The following is a 17642-nucleotide window of genomic DNA, read 5'->3' as shown; positions in this document are numbered from 1 at the left end:
AAAAAAAAAAAAAAAAAAAAAAAGTCTTTTTTTCATATTTATGTAGTCCCCCAAAGTTCATTTAAAATAATCTTAGGAGGGGGTTGGGGTGTGGCTCAGTTGTAAAGGCCCCAGGAAAAAGGTTCCCACTGAGGGTAACAGTAGAAACTATCTTTAGAAGATGAAGAGGACAGAGACAATGAGGAAGATTTATTTTAGGTGAAAACGCTATCAGTCAACTTAAAAACTATGCCTTGATTGGGTAACAATGCATTCACCTGTCTCAGTGCTGATGAACGTCATTTTTCTAAAACGAAAGAAACGGAAATTCAACCTCCCATTAAACTTTTCCCCTTGTTTTTCTGCAATGGTTAGAAAAAGCAAAAGGCACTGCACTGCCTCTCCTAGGGAAACACTGCCCCCTTGTGGGTTCTCGGGGCACTGCTCACGGCCTCGGCACTGCGTCCGCATGAGCGCCTCCCCTCCGCTTACTTGTGCGTAAGGTAGCGCTTTGCTACACACTGCTTTTGGGTTTTTTTCCCTATCTTTAAAAACTTTAAAATACACTGATTTGATAATCTAAGGTCACAAACCTTCGTCGAAAAATGAACTTCAAGAAAAAAATCAGCTACCTGACCTCTGAAGGCTTATTTAATTTGGGGGAAAAATCTGAATCCCTCAATAATCAGATTTGATAAAAATATATAAATACGCAAGACACTGTGTATTATAAATAAACTGTAAACCTGTACATGCAATGATTTTTTAATGCACCAAATATGCTTTTATATTCCAAAACGTATTTTAGAAAAACTGACTTTGGTGTTTCCAAACAGCCTAGCTGAGTTTTTCAGGTTAAAGTTAGAAATACACAAGTTTGAAATACTTAAGATTCTTTTTTGGGGATCTACATTAGTATAAAATGCTGAAAATGATAGGATGAGTTTAACGGCTGAAGAAATATTTTTAAAATCAATTTCACCCTATGAAAAGCCACCTAGAAAAAAACAATCCCAGCTGCTTAATAGACATAAAAATAGTGCAAAGCTTAAACAGAGGCACCAGCTGTTCAAGCGCCAACGACCACAAATGAGGCTGCTGAGGCGTTCCGTGCACAACCTGCTGCAGTTGCTAGACACAATTAGAAAGGAAGCAAGCACTGTAGCTGGGGTTTTACAGAAGCTGCTAAGAAGCTCGCTTTAACATACAAGGTAAGTTCAACGCTTGAGAAAATTTCTACCTGAGTGACATCCCGCTGAGACATTATTTTAAGTATGCGCAGGTATATCAGTGAAAAACTGAAAAAATGTATGCGGAAATAAAGCATATAAAGCACAACACTAGTTTGTAACTGTGTGTTTCTATGTGTGCAGCTTCAGAGGCCTGGCTCTTGGAGGCTCCACAGAAAGCCTGGGGACCCCACCTCCTGCCTCCCCCTGCTACCGCTGGGGATGCTGTGGACACAAGCCGGGTTAAAGGTTTCATTCACCTAGTGCACAGCTCAGGCAAAGGACAGAAGTACTTTTATCAGAATGTGCCCAGCACAACCAATATTTGTTTAATGAACGAACACAATCAAAATGTTTTAGTGTAACAAATACAGAGGCCTTTCACCAGGAGTGGTGGCATATGCCCCTAATTGCAGCTACTCAGGAAGCTGAGGCAGGAGGATTACAAGCTCAAGGGCAGCTTGGGCAACTTAGCAAAATCTGCCTTAAAAACGAAATAAAATAAAAAGGCTCTGGGGATGTGGCGCAGTGCCCCTGGGCTCTATACCCAGTACATAAAAAAGAAAACAGGAGCCACTGACCTCAAGGCCTGCACAGCGACACTACCGAGGTCTGCCAGCACCAAGTGACCGCAGCCACTACGGCCTCGCGGAAGGACCATAAACAGAAGTACCATAAATGCAGCTGAACGCAAGTGAGAGGCAAAACGTCCGGATGAACGCAGGGCTACGGTTCTCAAGACACCTGCGAAAAGGCACAAACCCCTCGGCGCTGGCGGCACAGAGAAGGTGCTGTGAGGTCTCTGCAGATACGGACCACGCGCCTGGCCCAGGGACCCCCGGCTGTGGGAAGGGAAGAGACACTTGAGCTGCACTGGACCAGGAGCAAAGCTGCTGGTTGACAACACTGTTCCAAGACAGAGCGAGGTTTCGTATCCACCAGATCTCGTCATCCTTTCAGGAACACCCACGGCTGTCCGGTCCGCGCTCCACTCTAGCGTGGAGGCAGCAAGGAGTTCAGCAATACTTAACGGAAGTTACAGTTAGTGCAGTTCACAGTCAGTTAGGAGACGAACAGCACAGAAAGAGCAGTGCAAGTTTATCTAGGCGGAGGCCACGGTAAGCGCTGCACAGGTGCAAGCAGCACGCGGCAGGCACCTCTCCCAGGCCGGGCGGGGTGTGGCTGCAAGGCTTCCCGAGGTGGCAGTGCGAAGACGAGACCAGGCAGAGAGAAGGGCTGCGTGAGGGAGAAAGGCAGAGCGGAAGGCAGAAGGGGGCTGGAGGGCCAGGCTGAGGGCGCCTGGAACCCTTCGATGGGCCCCAAGTGAACCCTACCGCGGCGCAGGGCGGTTCCCTCCCGCGGGCCAATGGCTTCCCTTTGCCCTCGGCGCCCCGCGCGCCCCGCGGAGCTCGGCGTGCCCACTTCACTCCACTCGGTCTCCAAAGACAACTTAGCAATGCGGCGCCGTCTTTCCCCTCCTAGGAGTCCTCAGAAACGACGCGGACATCGCCTTTCGCCCACGCTCGACCGCGGGTTACTAACTCCATCATTAGACAGGGGGCTCTAATTCCATCATTAGGTGACCCCAAGATGTGAGAAACTCTTACAGTGGACGGACACACAAGGAAACTGCTCGTATAAATTCCCACGGGCGTCCGGAGGTTCTGCCTGGCTCTGTCACGGCCACCCATATCACCACGTGCAGCCTCCCTCGCTCACTTCATCCTTCTCGGCAGTAAGGGGCTGGCCGTCAGCCCTTCCCCTGTCACTTATCCGGACTCCCCAGGCACGCAGGTCCCTCACCCGCCTTCCCAGCATGAGATTCAGCCCATCAGCAGGGGTCCCTCACTCAGGCCAGCTCCGCACAACCGAGCGGCAACCCTAGAGCCGCAGGGAAGTGAGCAGAGGTTTTTCAAGACAGCGCTGTATTTTCCCGAGAGCAAAAGCCGCAGCGCCCCCAGGCTCCTCCCGACGGGCAGGGACCCCAGACTTCTGGTCCTCACTCCACCTGCGCCTCACCCCCTCGGCCACCAGCCCCTGCTGCTCCTGCCCTGCTGGTCCCGGAGCTCAGGCCCTCAGCCCGGTTCTCCTCACCCCAAGCCCAGGAACACGTCCATCGCCTCCCCAGACTGTGCTCCACCTTCCCTCCTCACTGAGGACCAACCCGACCCCTTGACTGAATGTGCACAGCATTGCTCTGCTCGCCTCCTTCCTTCCTGCCAGGCTGAGTGTGTGACACACTGCCCATCATGCCCCTTAAGGCGGGGACACTTGTCCTTCTGTCACAGATATATTGAGGCTCCCCGAACAGTGCACCCATTGTAGGTGTCTGTGAGCTATTTCACAATAAATAAATGAATTTTAATTAATTTCTCTCACACCTTTGTTTTTCTTTTCTTTCTTTTTTTTTTTTTTTTTGGTACCGGGAATCGAACTCAGGACCTTGCACTTGCCAGGCAGGTGCTTGTGCCACTGAGCTACATCCCTGGCCCCTTTCTCACACCTTTGGATGTTGTTCTCAACCTGGTACCGATGGCAAAACAAGTAGTGAAATATAAAAACAGATAAACTCACTCAAGAACCATCAAATATCTAAGACCATCGTTTCTCTCCAAACACCAAAAGTAGGCATGATTTGCAGGTGCATAAATATAAATGTTAATTCTGAAGAAAAAAAAAAAAGAAAAAAGAAAAAAAGAATTCTGCCCTTCACCTTTATTTATGTTCAGGAATCAGATTTTTCTAATTAATTTACGTCAAAATAATGAATAGAAATAAACAATGCAAAACTGGATGCACATTTAATTGTCAGTCATATCTCCTTGGCCACAGTCTGCATCTCACTTTTCACATTAAACTTGGCAAATACATTAAGGATATTTACTTCTATCTGAATAAAGTGCGATTCCTACTATAGATTACATAATCTTTCAGTACAGACTTGCTTAGTTTCCTCTCCTCGATAGAGAATTATCTTGTGATTTTGCAAGGAATTATCTTGTGATTTTGCATCAGGCTATCTCTTTCAAAATTTAAAGGTGTTGCTGAAACACTGACCCTCTGCATTGACGGCAAGCGTATTTGGGGAAAAAAGATAAAAACAACAGTTATACACAAAACAGTACCACCTTTGAATGCTGACGAGAACAATGCCTATACAGAAGTGCTATTGTATCAAGAATATAGAATCCCAGTACAACTATCAGTACAAAGGATTACTGCAAGGGAGAAGAGACAACTTCACAAACCTAAACTGACTGGTGTCCAATTTCTCGTGCTACTTACATTCACTTAAGTCTACATGCAAATGGAACAAGGCTGTCTGTGATCCGCTGTGAGTGACAGGGAAGACGGGAGAGCAAGGACAGGACGAAAGAGGCCGGACATGACCAGGAGCAATCAAACTCAGCTCAGGAAAACCCCAGGTGCATATCAAGAAAACATATCCTAAGACAGTTATTCACAGTATGAGACAGAAAAATATAAAAGCTCAGGAAAACTTTTAAAGGTTGTAAGTTACATGTGTATTCTGCAAACAGCTACTTCAGCAAAATGGAGAATGGCCACCATTCCTAAGCTCCCTAAAAATTTGCTCATTTATTTTTGTTTTTGCATCAAGAAAGTATCGCCAGGTGTGGTGGCGCATGCCTGTAATCCCAGCACTCAGGGGGCCGAGGCAGGAGGATCGTTGCAAGTTCGAGACCAGCCTGGGCTACAAAGTGAGCTCAAGGCCAGCTTGAACTGCACAGTGAGACCCTGTCTTAAAAAGACAAAAAAAAAAAAGTATCAAAATGAAGTACATTATCTTTCACACAAAATTATCCTGACCATATATGATCCTCAGTAAGAGACTGCTTAGCAGTGTCAAAACGAAAATTTAAAACATTATCTTACTGAAAACTACTAGAACTGATCTTTTCAAAAACCTCTATCATTGCTTAAAGTGCTTAAAATAGCAGAAATAGACTTTTATTCTAAAATATTTCAATGGCTGTCTAAAATGCTTTAATACGAAGTAGACAGAAAATCTTCATCTACAGTTTTTACTCTTTCTTCTTACTAAATGTATGTTAACAAAAAAAACCCTCAAATGATCTAGACAAAAGCTTTTAGCTCAACACATAATTGCAAGAAAATTACAATAATTGTACCAATTAAAATAATCTTGAATGAACAGTATGTCATCTTAATGTTCCAATGGTTTATAGAGGGATCTACTTAATTAGCTGAAATTGCTTTCCAGTGTTAGTATCAAATGTCATTTGTTAAAAGTTGAACAATTTAGAAAATAATTTAACAAAGCAATTTTACCAAACACCGAGAACCAACATTTTCTTTTTCAGCTGAATAAAGCAAGCAGATGTGTCATCCAATTGCTATAAAAATAAATGAAGCCTTTTATGGATTTAAAAAAATAAATTTTACTACTAGCGTTAAAAATACTATTTTCTGATTGTTTTTACCAAATCAGATTTCTTTAATAAAATAAATGAATATCAATTATATACTGCTGCTCTTTGTCAGCTGTAAATAAAACTTTTTATTATTCAAATGACAAGCATCAAAGAACTCAACTATGGTTAACTGGAAACCGTCATCTAAATCATTCGAACATCTGCCAATAGATGGTTTTCAATATGTTGATCAAATTGTCTTCCTATAGTTTTTCATTCTAAATCATCTCATTCTATTTACTTTAAGTCAACTCCTTAAGAATTCTCCAACACTGCTTTCTACACTTTCTATTCCTCTTCTTTGGTCTAGCTCTAAATATTCTTTGTAAATATTTGTGGCCGCATAAGATGCACATATTTCTCCAAAAAGAAAATCACCTCAAAGTCACTGTGAATCCAACTTGCTCATGCATAGTAAGTCTAGCAAGGTTGCTTTAATTGCAAAACAAAGTTGACATCATTATACCTCCAACCTAGAATATTCTAGTTACTTGAACAAAATAAAATATTCCCTTACAAAAATCCACTCCAAGTTATTTTTTGTTACATATGAAAAATACCCCTCAAAATACTTCTTTCACAAATACTGTTTTGCATAAGCAAGGTCTAATAATTACTGTTATCTCTAAACTATATGTTAGGAAGTCTCTTTTAAACTATATGTTAGGAAGTCTCTTTTGTCTATAATACGTATTTCAATAAATTTTAAAAATACACATTTTTCTTTAGGACTGGATATGTACAGCTCAGTGGTGAAATATTGGCCTAGCATGCTCAAGGTCCTGGCTTCAACTCCTAGCACTATCACAAAAAAAAAAAAAAAAAAAAAAAAAGAGTGAACTTTTAAAAATTTCTTACACAACTCAATGGTAGAAATTAGGATGAAAAATTTAGAAAGACAAGGAAATTTCCAGCAGGAAAAAACAGTGTTTTAGACTAACTTTTCTACCACCCAAAAAACAGCAATCTGGCCTGAGACTGGTAAAACTTAGGTGGCGAACTGTTTAAGTCACCTTACTTTTGCTTTCCTCTAGTTGTTTCAAATGTGTGTGTTACACTTTTGATCAGAATATAAGTTCCTCAAAACTCAAGGATATGGGGGCGAATCTTATGCGGTAGGTAACTGACCTTGAGAAGGGTGGAAGAGTTTGTGCTCATGTATGCGCGCGCGCAGATACAGAGGAGCGCAGAGGAGACTGTTCACGTGATACAGCGGAAGTGCGAACAGTTCCAAATAATGAATGTGGACAACGGCAGATAGAAAGGTGTTTCTCACCAGTCTTATTCTGGCAACTTTTTTTAAAGTTTGGGAGTAGTTACAAATGGAAAAATACTTTAAAGTTTAAAAATATCTAAGTTCTCCAAAGGTATAACGTGCTTTTAGAGTTGGCCCTTAGCCTTACCCAGGCCTTCTCCTTGGCCAGCCCCTGCAACACACAAAGCAGAAAGGCTTGACTCTTAGTTAAAAAGTCAACTGAAACACATTAATCAAGAGGAGCAAGAGAGCAAACAAACACAAATCAAGGGAAGCAATGAGGCCTCGACCAACCACTCATCCTGGTCTCTCTAAGGAAAGATGAGCAGGACTGGGGTGTGGCTCAGGGCAGAGCACTCACCCAGCCTGTGAGAGGTCCCGGCTCCACCCCAAAGAAGAAAAAGAGGAGCCACAGTTTCAAAGAGTCTAGAGCCACCTGGAATTATTTCTGCCACTGAACACGTCCCTGCATTTTACCTAACTTCAAATTCACTACAACACCCCTGCGTGAAGGCTGATCCCCTCTGATATATTTTTATTTACACACAAATAACAGTAACAGTAATAAGATTGCAAGGATAAATGGGAGTATCAAAAGGTTTTATGTACAAACAGATCATGCGACAATTAAGCCCTATGATCTCGTTATACAAGTTGGGTTATAAGTAATCATGTGCTCGTCTAACCAGGAGTCACAATTACACAGCACAAGTGTCATGACAGACACACCTGTCCGCACATCAGCCTAAGAGAATATCTACCCAAAGCAGCTGAGTGAAGTACCTCTCGTAGATGGTTTTTAATGTCATCTGGTCAGGAACACCTTCCGTCTCCTCCAGATACAGGATGAGCCACGAGGTCCGGTACGGCCACTGCTCGGTGAGGTTGATCCAGCTCGCCAGCCGGTCCCAGTTGAAAGTAATCTGATTGGCTCGCAGTAACCGCCCTTCGGGGAATGCAAAAACACTTGAAAATTAAGAGATGTGTAACTATGACAAGTGAAACATTTTGTATATCCATAAATAATTTGCCATTAAATTACACTACAAATTCAAATCCAGTGTTTATACAGTTTCTAAAATCCAGAGAGCTGTACTATAAATACCCTAAGGACTTGAACATACTTCTGTTTAAGTCTGTAATGATTTTTTGCGTTTGACCAACTACTGATTTTGACCATGGATATGCAGGCAAAAATCTTCCAAACTGTATCACACAATCTGCGCTGTTGGCCATGGTTGTCTCCATCTTCTGTGTCCCCCTGCTAAGATCCTTTTTTTTTTTTTTTGTCTTTTTGAGACAGGGTCTTCCTACGCAGTTCAGGCTGGCCTTGAGCTCACTTTGCAGCCCAGGTTGGTCTCAAACTCACAGTGATCCTCCTGCCTCAACCTCCCGAGTGCTGGGATTACAGGCGTGTGCTGCCAGGCCCGGCTCCCCTGCTAAGATCCTAATGGCCTTTCAGTGAGTCCAAACATGCCGGCCCATCCTTGTTTAGGCCCAGGTGGGCACACACCCCATACACTTCCATTCTATGTACTACAGGCTGACTACGCAAGTCACCTACCACTGACTTCTATTTCTAACATCTGTTATTTGGGAAAGATTCTGAATTGCTGATGTTGCTTTGTGCATGTGTGCATGTGTGTGTGTGTGTGTGTGTGTGTGTGTGTGTGTTTGTTTTGGATATCAAGGACAGAATGAATCCAGGGGCACTCTACTACTGAGCTATATCCCCAGCCCTACCGAACTATCCACTTATCTATCTATCTAGATCTATCAACCAACCAACCAACCAACCAACCAACCAATGGAATCTCACTAAGTTGCCCAGGCTGGCCTTGAACTTGCCATCCTGCCTCAGCCTTCCAAGCAGCAATAAAACATATGGTACCACATCAGCTATTGTTGCTTTCTTCATTATTATCAACTGAGCTTGTGTCTTAACAGACATTCCTATTTGTTGAAGTTCCAATATAAATGAGCACTTTCCCCACTACTACTAGATAAACAGCCTGCCATCCAATTCTCCCATCTCCAGACCCACACTCCCTTACGAATCTACTTATGCATACAAACTACACTGCCATCACTGAATTCTTTTCCCAGGAAAGTGGGATCTGCTTTGCTAATGAGTGAGAGGGTCTTTAGATTCCATGCAGTGGGAACTCTGGTCACAAGCATCTGAGAGCCAGGAAATGTACAGACACGATCTGATGCCGCGTGTGGAACGTGTACCAAAACAGCATGGTCCAACCTTCAGGAGAGGCAGCAAACCAAATGAAAAAGTACGAAATAAACAGACTATAACAAGAGATGAGGAGATCTACTCTAATAGAGCATCAACAGGTTAATATGGAACTTAAGTATGTATACTTAAATAAAAAATACTAGGCAACAAAAACCAAAACATTAACAGAGTCTTGCAACACTGGCAACACACATCTCCAGTTTTCAAACTGAATAAAGCCAGTGAGAAAAACCTATAGAGGTGAACTGGAGATAAAAGTTACAACAACAAATGCACAAAGCTTCACCCCAGAACAACTGAATTTGATCCTCAGAATAGCAGCTTGGAGGAAGGCAGTGAATGGTCCGCCTCTAACTACAGGTGTTTACCGAGTTTTTCAAATTCACTCATTCAGGGGTGGGGAGACAGCTCAAAGAGAGAGCACTTGCCTGCCACGCTAGAGGCCCTGGGTTGATATCCCAGTACTGAAAAAGCAAACAAATGCCCAAAACTCACTCCCTCAGTACTACATCTTAAGGATACGGCCTGCCTAGAAAAAGTAAGAAAGCCGGGTGTGGTGGCGCATGCCTGTAATCCTGTAATCAATCCTTCATACTTGATAGGCTGAGGCAAGAGGATCGCTGTATGTGTGAGACCAGCCTGGGCTACACAGTGAGTTCAAGGCCAGTAAGAACTGCTAAGGGAAATAGGGAGACTCTGTCTTAAAAATACCAAAAAAGAGAAAGAGAAATGTCCAATGAAGATATCTAACACTATTTTAAATTGTACCTTATAAAAAGCCCAACAAAACCAATTTCAAATAAAGCACAACTTTTAAACAGGAAACCCCTGAACAACTGTCAGTATTTATCTACTAAAATCCCAAACTCATTTCTGATACTAGCTCATCTATTGTGTGACTTTCCTAATACTGACAACCATGTGCAGTGTTGAACAGGTAACATACATTTCTGCACAGATGGGAATAAAAGATTTAAAAGGATAAGCCCGGCATGGTGGCACACATCTGTTAATCTCAGCACTCTGAGAGGCTGAGACAGGGCAATTCCAGGTTCAAACCCAGTCTAGGCAACTTAACTTAGTAAGATCCTGTCACAAAATAAAAAATAAAGGCTGAGGATGTAGCTTAGTGTGAAGACCCTAGGTTCAATCCCTAGTACTGAAAAAAAAAAAAAAGGATAAGTAACGTGACTAGGGCTCAAATTCAAGTACTTTACCTTGTTCTATCCTTTCCAACAAGAGAAAAATAAAATCTGACATGAAGTGAAAGACTTGAAGTCATCAAGTTTTATATTAATAATATACAACCAATGGTTGATTTTCACAACATAAAATGAAAATACGGCCAGTCCTTAGCAAAGTAAACATACACACACACCCCTTGTTTCTGAAAGTATACTGCTTTAACAGTATGAGTTACCCCACTCAGTAAGAAAAAGTCACCTGTCACGGAAACAATGTTGAGCAACCTTCGCATGGTCTGAGGACTGATGTCACTGAACCAGTCCTCGGTGACCAGCAGTTTTGTGAGGTCAAAGGACATCTGCCGCGTGATAGTCCTCTGCATCTGCCTCCTCCGGTAGGTATCCTGAGAGAGAGCACAGCAGGGATGGTGAGTCGCACTTCCAAGCTGAGAACCAAGGCTTTCGGAGAAGTTAAAACAACCACAAAAGCCACCATCTCGGTCTACGAGGAGCATCATGAACTGAGGAAAGCGTTCCTGTGACCACACCTCAGGCAGAGCCTTTACAGAGCAAGTGAGAGCATGTCGGGGACGGCTTGGCGCCTTTCAGATTCCAAGTGAGCACAACTGCACGCCAGGATTATGTTCAAACTCCACAGAGGCTTACAGAGGAACTCTGCAATGAAAAGGCAGGAGGCCCCTAGCTGGTTTTAAGGACTCAACATTTTAAAGTATCCAGCCATCCCCTCACATCTCCATCAGAACTGAAGGCAGTCTCCAGGAAGTGGGGGCCTACGGAATCCCATCTCCTGAGACAGGTGTGCCCTCGTTTAATGCAGTTCGCAGGGCCGGGGACGGGTGCGTGCAACCACAGACAGCCCTGGAGCTCGGACTCCCAGGAGTAACATCCGTGGTGATAAAGCACACACACTCCTGTGAATTCAGCGCCACCATCGTCATGCGTTACATTAACTTTGCATCCACACCTCAAAATGGCAGAGGTGTGTGCCCAAATGTTACCAAAGACACTTTTTTAAAAAAATAAAATCTCCAAATTTAACAGTAGAAAACAAAAGGAGAAGCCAGTGCCATGCTAGCCCAAGGGAGCTGTCCCTAGGTGGCCCCAGCTCCACCATCTCCCTGCAAGGGACTTCTCGCCGGGTCTCCTGCCCTCAGACACTGCACTCAGGGCTGAAAGGCGGTGGGTGTTCATGCTCCTGTGTGTCCGAGTGCAGGCAGCAGCATTTACAGAGTTGTTTAGTACTTAGGTGGCATCCACGTAATTTCATCTACGTAACTGAACAGATACAGCTCAGAACAGAGCGCCTCCTACCCGTCTGTTGAGGGCTGTCCTGCTCCCAAGCTTGGTCAATTCCCCCAGGCTGTTCTGCGAGACTCTGCGGTCGGCGTCTTCCTGCAACCCTGGAAGGAAGCATGAAGACAGCGCTGTCTGCACTCAAGCTCTGCTGTGTGTACGGGAAAGACACGCGATACACCAATAGCATTCTCCAAGGTAAACACAGAGTCACCACAGAGTGACTCCCAACCCGAGCATGGCAGGCGCTCGATCCTTACCCGGAGCGTCCGAGCACGCAATGTCCCCATTTGTTGCGGAAGGCACCAGAAACTTCCGTGCGTTGCTCAGTCCACGACTATTGAGGAAAACGGGCAAATGCACAATGTTGCGCATGTAGTCGTGGCCGTTGATGTTCGAGTCCCGAAGCACGCTGTTGAGGTTCTGGTTGATGGCCTTTATGATAATGTGTGGGTCACTTGCAAAAATGGCAATGAATGGGCCCTTTGAGAACAGAACTCGCACCTGTGGTAGGAGAAATGGGTAGTTGTGACATGTATTTTAAATCATCCAAAATAAAGAGAGATCTTTCCAAAATCTGTGTTAGCCTTTAGGGACTAAAATTTCAAGATAGTTCACTTTCTCATCAGATTTTATTCCTTATGGAAACTGACTCTACTGACAGCTCAGTTCATGTTGGCTGCCGCCTGACAATAATGAAACCTTAGAAGAGAACCTACCCTGACAGCCCTATAGCCCACACATGGCTCAGGTCGCCAGGACAGGTGGGAGGTCACGGGCATAATGGTCCCTGCCACGGCCACAGCGCCGTCTGCGGCATGCCCCTCTGGGGCCCTGCGATGCGCCCCTCTCTAACACGAGCCTTGGGTGCCCTGTGTCATCTCAGAGTCTCACCATAGCTATGCAAAGAAAGCTGCAGCCACTCTGGACTTCACAGCTACTTTACCCCTTCCTTCCCCAAATGTCTTCTGGCTGAAGCACTTACTGCTGCTGTTTCCGCATAAAGAATGGTCCTTACAAAAGAAAAACCGAGACAAACCAGCACTACTCTCCTAAAGGGCCCAGTGCACGCCGCTGCGAAGCACACGTGCTCTCGCTGTCACGGGGACACGCGGGGCTTGGGGACGTACTGTGTCGAGCATCTGCAGCACTTTGTCCTGCTCACAGGCGTCCAGGCCATCGATGATGACCACCAGCCTCGTCTGATTCTGCGTGAAGCTGTCGATGGTCTTCGCCATCCTGGCCATCAGCTCCACTTCCCACTTCAGCACCTGCACGAAGGAGAGACGCAGACAGCACCGAGACACGCGAAAGCAGGACACGAAGCCTTCTAGCAGGTGGAGGGATGGCCACGGCCCTCTGCCCACCGTGGTTCCTGCTGCTCCAAGTTCACACCTATAGCACCCAACTTTTGCACCACATGAAGGGGTAGGGGACATGGCTGAACCACTCTCAATGCCAAAAGACCTGGACTTGAATGCAAATCCCAAAGACCTATGTCATGTATCCTAGTGCCGCTTTCCCACTGGCTCTGACCGTGAACAAAGGAAGAGGCCCAGCTACTGTGTGTGTTTTAGGTGTTGAATTTTTTTTTTTTTTTAAAAAAACAAATGTGCCTACACTACTAGGTTCTACAAGAACCTGTATTATTACTTAGTAATAACCACCTGTGGAACAACATATTAACCCCTTTGAATGTTTTATAAAAACACGCTGTTGTGATAAATTTTTTCACCCCAAATACATATTTCCACAAGAAAGCATAGAATAAAACTAACAGTAAGTGCAACAACTTCTGGTTCAGCGTGTAATTTCACATCTTAGAAGTCAGTAGCCCTCAACGATCTATGTCACTGCACAGGGAGGGTGGACGATCAGCTTGATGGGATTTGGGATCGACCCAGGAGACTGGTGCAGCACACTTCTGAGTGTGTGTGTGCGGGGGTACGGGGGTGTGACTCTGGGGTCTATGCCTGCTTTCTCATTCCTCCCATCTGCTGTCTGGCCACCATGAGTAAGTTAGCAGCTTTGCTCCTCCACACGCTGCACGATGCTCATGCCCTGGAGTAGATGGTCACGGACTGAATCCGCTGAACCATGAGCCAAATTAAACCTATCCTGCTTTAAATTGTGGGTGTCGGGGCTGGGGATTTAGCTCAGCGGCAAAGCGCCTGCCTAGGAAGCGCAAGGTCGTGAGTTCCATTTCTGGTACCGGAAGAAAAACAAAACAAACAAACAACAAAAATAAAGACATAAATAAATTGTGGGTGTGAGGTATCACTTCCCAGGCACAGGATAGCTGACTAATACAATCTCATGTATGTACACACACATTTATAAAATGATAGCAAAGATACTAAGGACAGGAGAGTTGAATTAGGAGCATCCCTATGAATTAGTATACGTATATAGAGTGGTTTTTTATTTTTGTACTAGGAATTGAATTACACTTGCTAGGCAGGTGCTGTGCCACTGAGCTATATCCTGGCCCTACAGTAGTATTATTAAATGTGGGCTTGGATCAGTTGCAAATATATACTGCAAACTCCAGGGCAAACACAAAAATAATGTTCAATTAAAACCACAGAAGGAGAAGAGTAGAAGACATAATACAGCAACCAACAACAAGGGCAGCAAGTAGCAGAATCGAAAATAGTAGAGCCTAATCCCATCTGTGTCAATAATCTCCGTGATATCAATAGTCTAAGTACACCAATTAAAGACAAAGATGGTCAGAGTAGGTCAAAAAATAAGAAACAGCTGGATGTGGTGGCACAAACCTATAATCCCAGCACTCTGGGAGGTTGAGGCAGGAAGACATCTCTGTACTTTCCTCTGAATTTAGCTGTAACTAAAATGGCTTTTAAAAACTGTTCTTAGGGGCTGGGGATTTAGCTCAGTGGCAAAGCGCTTGCCTGGCAAGCGCAAGGTTGTGAGTTCGGTTCCCGGTACCAGAGAAAAACCAAAAAAAAAAAAAACTGTTCTTGGGGGCTGGGGATTTAGCTCAGTGGCAAAAAGCGCCTGCCTGGCAAGCGCAAGGTCGTGAGTTCAGTTCCCAGTACCGGAGAAAAACTGTTCTTGAATAAACAAACTACGTGCACTAGCTTAACGCTTAGAGAATGCGTTCCCTACAATCCCAGGGAGCAGAGCAGTGGTGGTATATTCACATTACAACTGTATCTTACTTTCATGAATCCTTCACTTTTCAGTTTGTGCAATCTGGAGGCAGCATGATGGAGCCGTTTCCTCTGGGAATTCAGGAGAGAGTCCAACACCTGCCACCAGGTGCGACAGTTCAGCACAAAGGCCAGTCCCACGACAGATGCGACTGATATGAGCACAGCGTTCACCGTCAGGTGTCGCGGGTCCACTCTGAAGATGGCCAGGAGAGTGATCCCAGCAACAATGCAACCAAGGAGGAACAGGAAAATGACAAAAGATGGCAGGCAGCATGTCTTCTTCCATTTCTTTTTACCTGGAAGACAGCAGATGGCTTGAGCAATCATTAACCACACACCAACACTCACCGCAGTCACAGCATCTGATAACTGATGTGCAAGTGGAGTTTTCATGAAGAGAGATGAACATTCACCTCATTGGTGGGGGGTGGGGGGAGAAGAGGGTGGGTGTGGGGGGGGGAGGTGCTGGGAAGGAATCCCACCTTGGCTCTCTTCAGTCTTGAAAACGCGAAACAGCCTGGTGGCCAAAAAGCCAAACTCTCTCTCACAGGCATCTGAGAGGGTGGCGATCATCTCAGCCAATGAAGTTTCCCCGCCAACACTGGACAGTCTGTTGTAGTCGGTAAACAAAAACCTGCGGGGAAACACGAAACACGCACAACTGCAACACGAGTCATCCCTAGCTCATTGACATCTGCCCAAAATACATCTTTGAGATACAGGGAATGGAAAGAGCTCACAATTAGGCACCATCTACTACTTCCGCCCCCTTACAGCCTTGGTCAGGGTAAGAAACTGAAAAAGCACAATTCTACAGAAAAAAGACACCACCCGAACAGCAGACATCTCAGCAGCCTCAGGGCACTGTGATTAAAGGCAGCGGTCCTTCTTCCTGGTGGGCAGGACGAAGGCAAAAGAGCTACAAGTTTTCTCACACCAACCAAAGACATAAGAGCCAGGGAAAATATTAATTATACTAATCATAGTGATTACTCATTTCAAGCCCAGTAATGCTATTAAAAACTCAATGTATCAAATATCTGATTTTATAGCTTCCCCATCCAACAGGGATGTAGACAGAGTTGTAAAATATTCTCTTCAGTTGTTCTTCTGAATCATTTGTATTTTGAGTCTCCGGATCATTACTTCTATACTCTCCTTCCATCCCTAAATTAAGCTCTCATCTAAACCCAGTAGGTGAGCACTAATTTCAAGAAACAATCTGGGGCTGGGCGTGGTGACGCACACCTACAATCTCAGCACGCAGGAGGCTGAGGCAGGATAAGCACTGGGTCCAAGGACAGTTGGGGCTACATAGCGAATTCAAAGCTAGTCGGGGCTACATAGAGACCTGCTCTCAAAAAAAAAAAAAAAGAAACGATCTGGGATCACAGTGCTACACTGTGTGGTCTTAGGTGATGCTATTTTAGTTGTTCCAACTTAAAAAATGCTATTACCTTAAAGTGTTTTTCTTACAAAATTATTGCTCCTGATTTTATTTAACTCCTAAGTTTTCCTTTGAATTTTTCCTTCTCTCTTGGTCGGGGTTTTTACTTCCTAACACGAAGGAAACATCCTTTGAATACTTCCTGTGCTGTACTGAGAGAATAATGACAAGGAAATCTGTACGTTTTTCAGCTGCAAGGTTTTAAAAATACTTGATCTGTGGCTGCCTGAACCCACGCATGCAGAAGGGAGGGCGGGGGTGGCACTGTCTGGTTTCTCCTGCATTTTTCTCTCTTGCATTCATAGCTTTGATGTCTCCTCTGGTTTGACCTATTTATTTTCAACTTAAATGACACATATATCATCTTATTATAATCTTTTAATGCACCGTAAGTGTTTCACTAATGGCTACTGAACTGGTTTTGCTTTTAATTTTCTAACTCTTTTTTCATTGTACTTTCCTCTGGAGTCCTGTACCTTCCCTTTGTTCTTTGGCTTAAATGGCTTTCACCTTTAGTTTTCCCATATGTTTCCCATTAGATGTGAATCATAAGCTTAGACAGCCTTGTAAACACGATTCCAGAGATGAGGAAATGCAGCTCTGAGAAGCAAGCTGGGTTCCCCGGGTCCCTTTCTTATTTAAGCTGCTGTTGGGTCTCAGACCTGGGCTCTTGATGCCAGGATGCCACCCCTCAATCCAGCACTCAGTTCAGAGTGTTCCGAGGGTGGTGACAGATGACAATGGGACACTGTGGTAAATATAAATGAAGCAAGTTTCTTTACAGAAAAGGGACTTAATGTGCAAGAGGAAGAAATGGTAGGAAGAGTTTCCCAAATGTATCTGTAATGGTTAATACATTATGTCAACTTGAGAAGTTCAGAAGCTTCACTAAGTAACTCAGCAGTGCTATATATAGGGTGTACAGGACACATCCTAGGGCCACTGTTTATGTTCCAGGATATTGTAATGGTTGATTCATTGTGTCAACTGGAGAAGTGTAGAAGTTTAAGTGACTCAGAAGGGAGCCAGGGTGCCCACTTTGGAACATCCTGAGCCTATGCAAGAGGAGGGCAGGGAGATGATGTGAGTGCTATACCCAGCTCAGGGTGGGTAGCCTGCTTAGGGAAGAAAAGAGGCTTGCTCTCCCCTCTTTTGCTCTTGTTGCTTTTGCTGTTTTCCACTGCCATGAACTGTTGCCCTCTGCCATATGTCACCCTGCCCTGGAGCCAGCTGATTATGGACTGAAACCTTCACAAGCTGTGAGCTAATAAACCTTTCCTTCCTTAATTCTGGGTGTCAGGTATTCTGTCCCAGCAACAACAGAAAAGTAAGCACGACAGTATCTGAGCAGGG

At 44.5% G+C, this 17642-nt stretch overlaps 1 protein-coding gene across 7 annotated transcripts in view; it reads right to left on the bottom strand.

Moving 5' to 3' along the window:
- Kidins220 (kinase D-interacting substrate, 220kDa) overlaps positions 1-17642 on the bottom strand; it is a 79397-nt gene that overhangs the window by 27662 nt on the left and 34093 nt on the right. For all 7 annotated transcript variants that reach the window (XM_005404344.2, XM_013504355.1, XM_013504356.1 and 4 more), the window contains exons 16-22: positions 15325-15476; positions 14849-15138; positions 12794-12934; positions 11924-12167; positions 11682-11770; positions 10609-10753; positions 7701-7863 (exon numbers count right to left, since the gene is read on the bottom strand). In XM_005404344.2, coding sequence (XP_005404401.1) covers positions 7701-7863; positions 10609-10753; positions 11682-11770; positions 11924-12167; positions 12794-12934; positions 14849-15138; positions 15325-15476 — 1224 coding nt within the window. The remainder of the gene's footprint in view (positions 1-7700; positions 7864-10608; positions 10754-11681; positions 11771-11923; positions 12168-12793; positions 12935-14848; positions 15139-15324; positions 15477-17642) is intronic.

This window comes from Chinchilla lanigera, unplaced genomic scaffold (assembly GCF_000276665.1).
Source record: "Chinchilla lanigera isolate Chin_1 unplaced genomic scaffold, ChiLan1.0 scaffold00086, whole genome shotgun sequence".
NCBI lineage: Eukaryota > Metazoa > Chordata > Mammalia > Rodentia > Chinchillidae > Chinchilla > Chinchilla lanigera.
The sequence above is the reverse complement of the archived record's forward strand: the minus strand, read 5'-3'. Positions and strand labels throughout refer to the sequence as shown.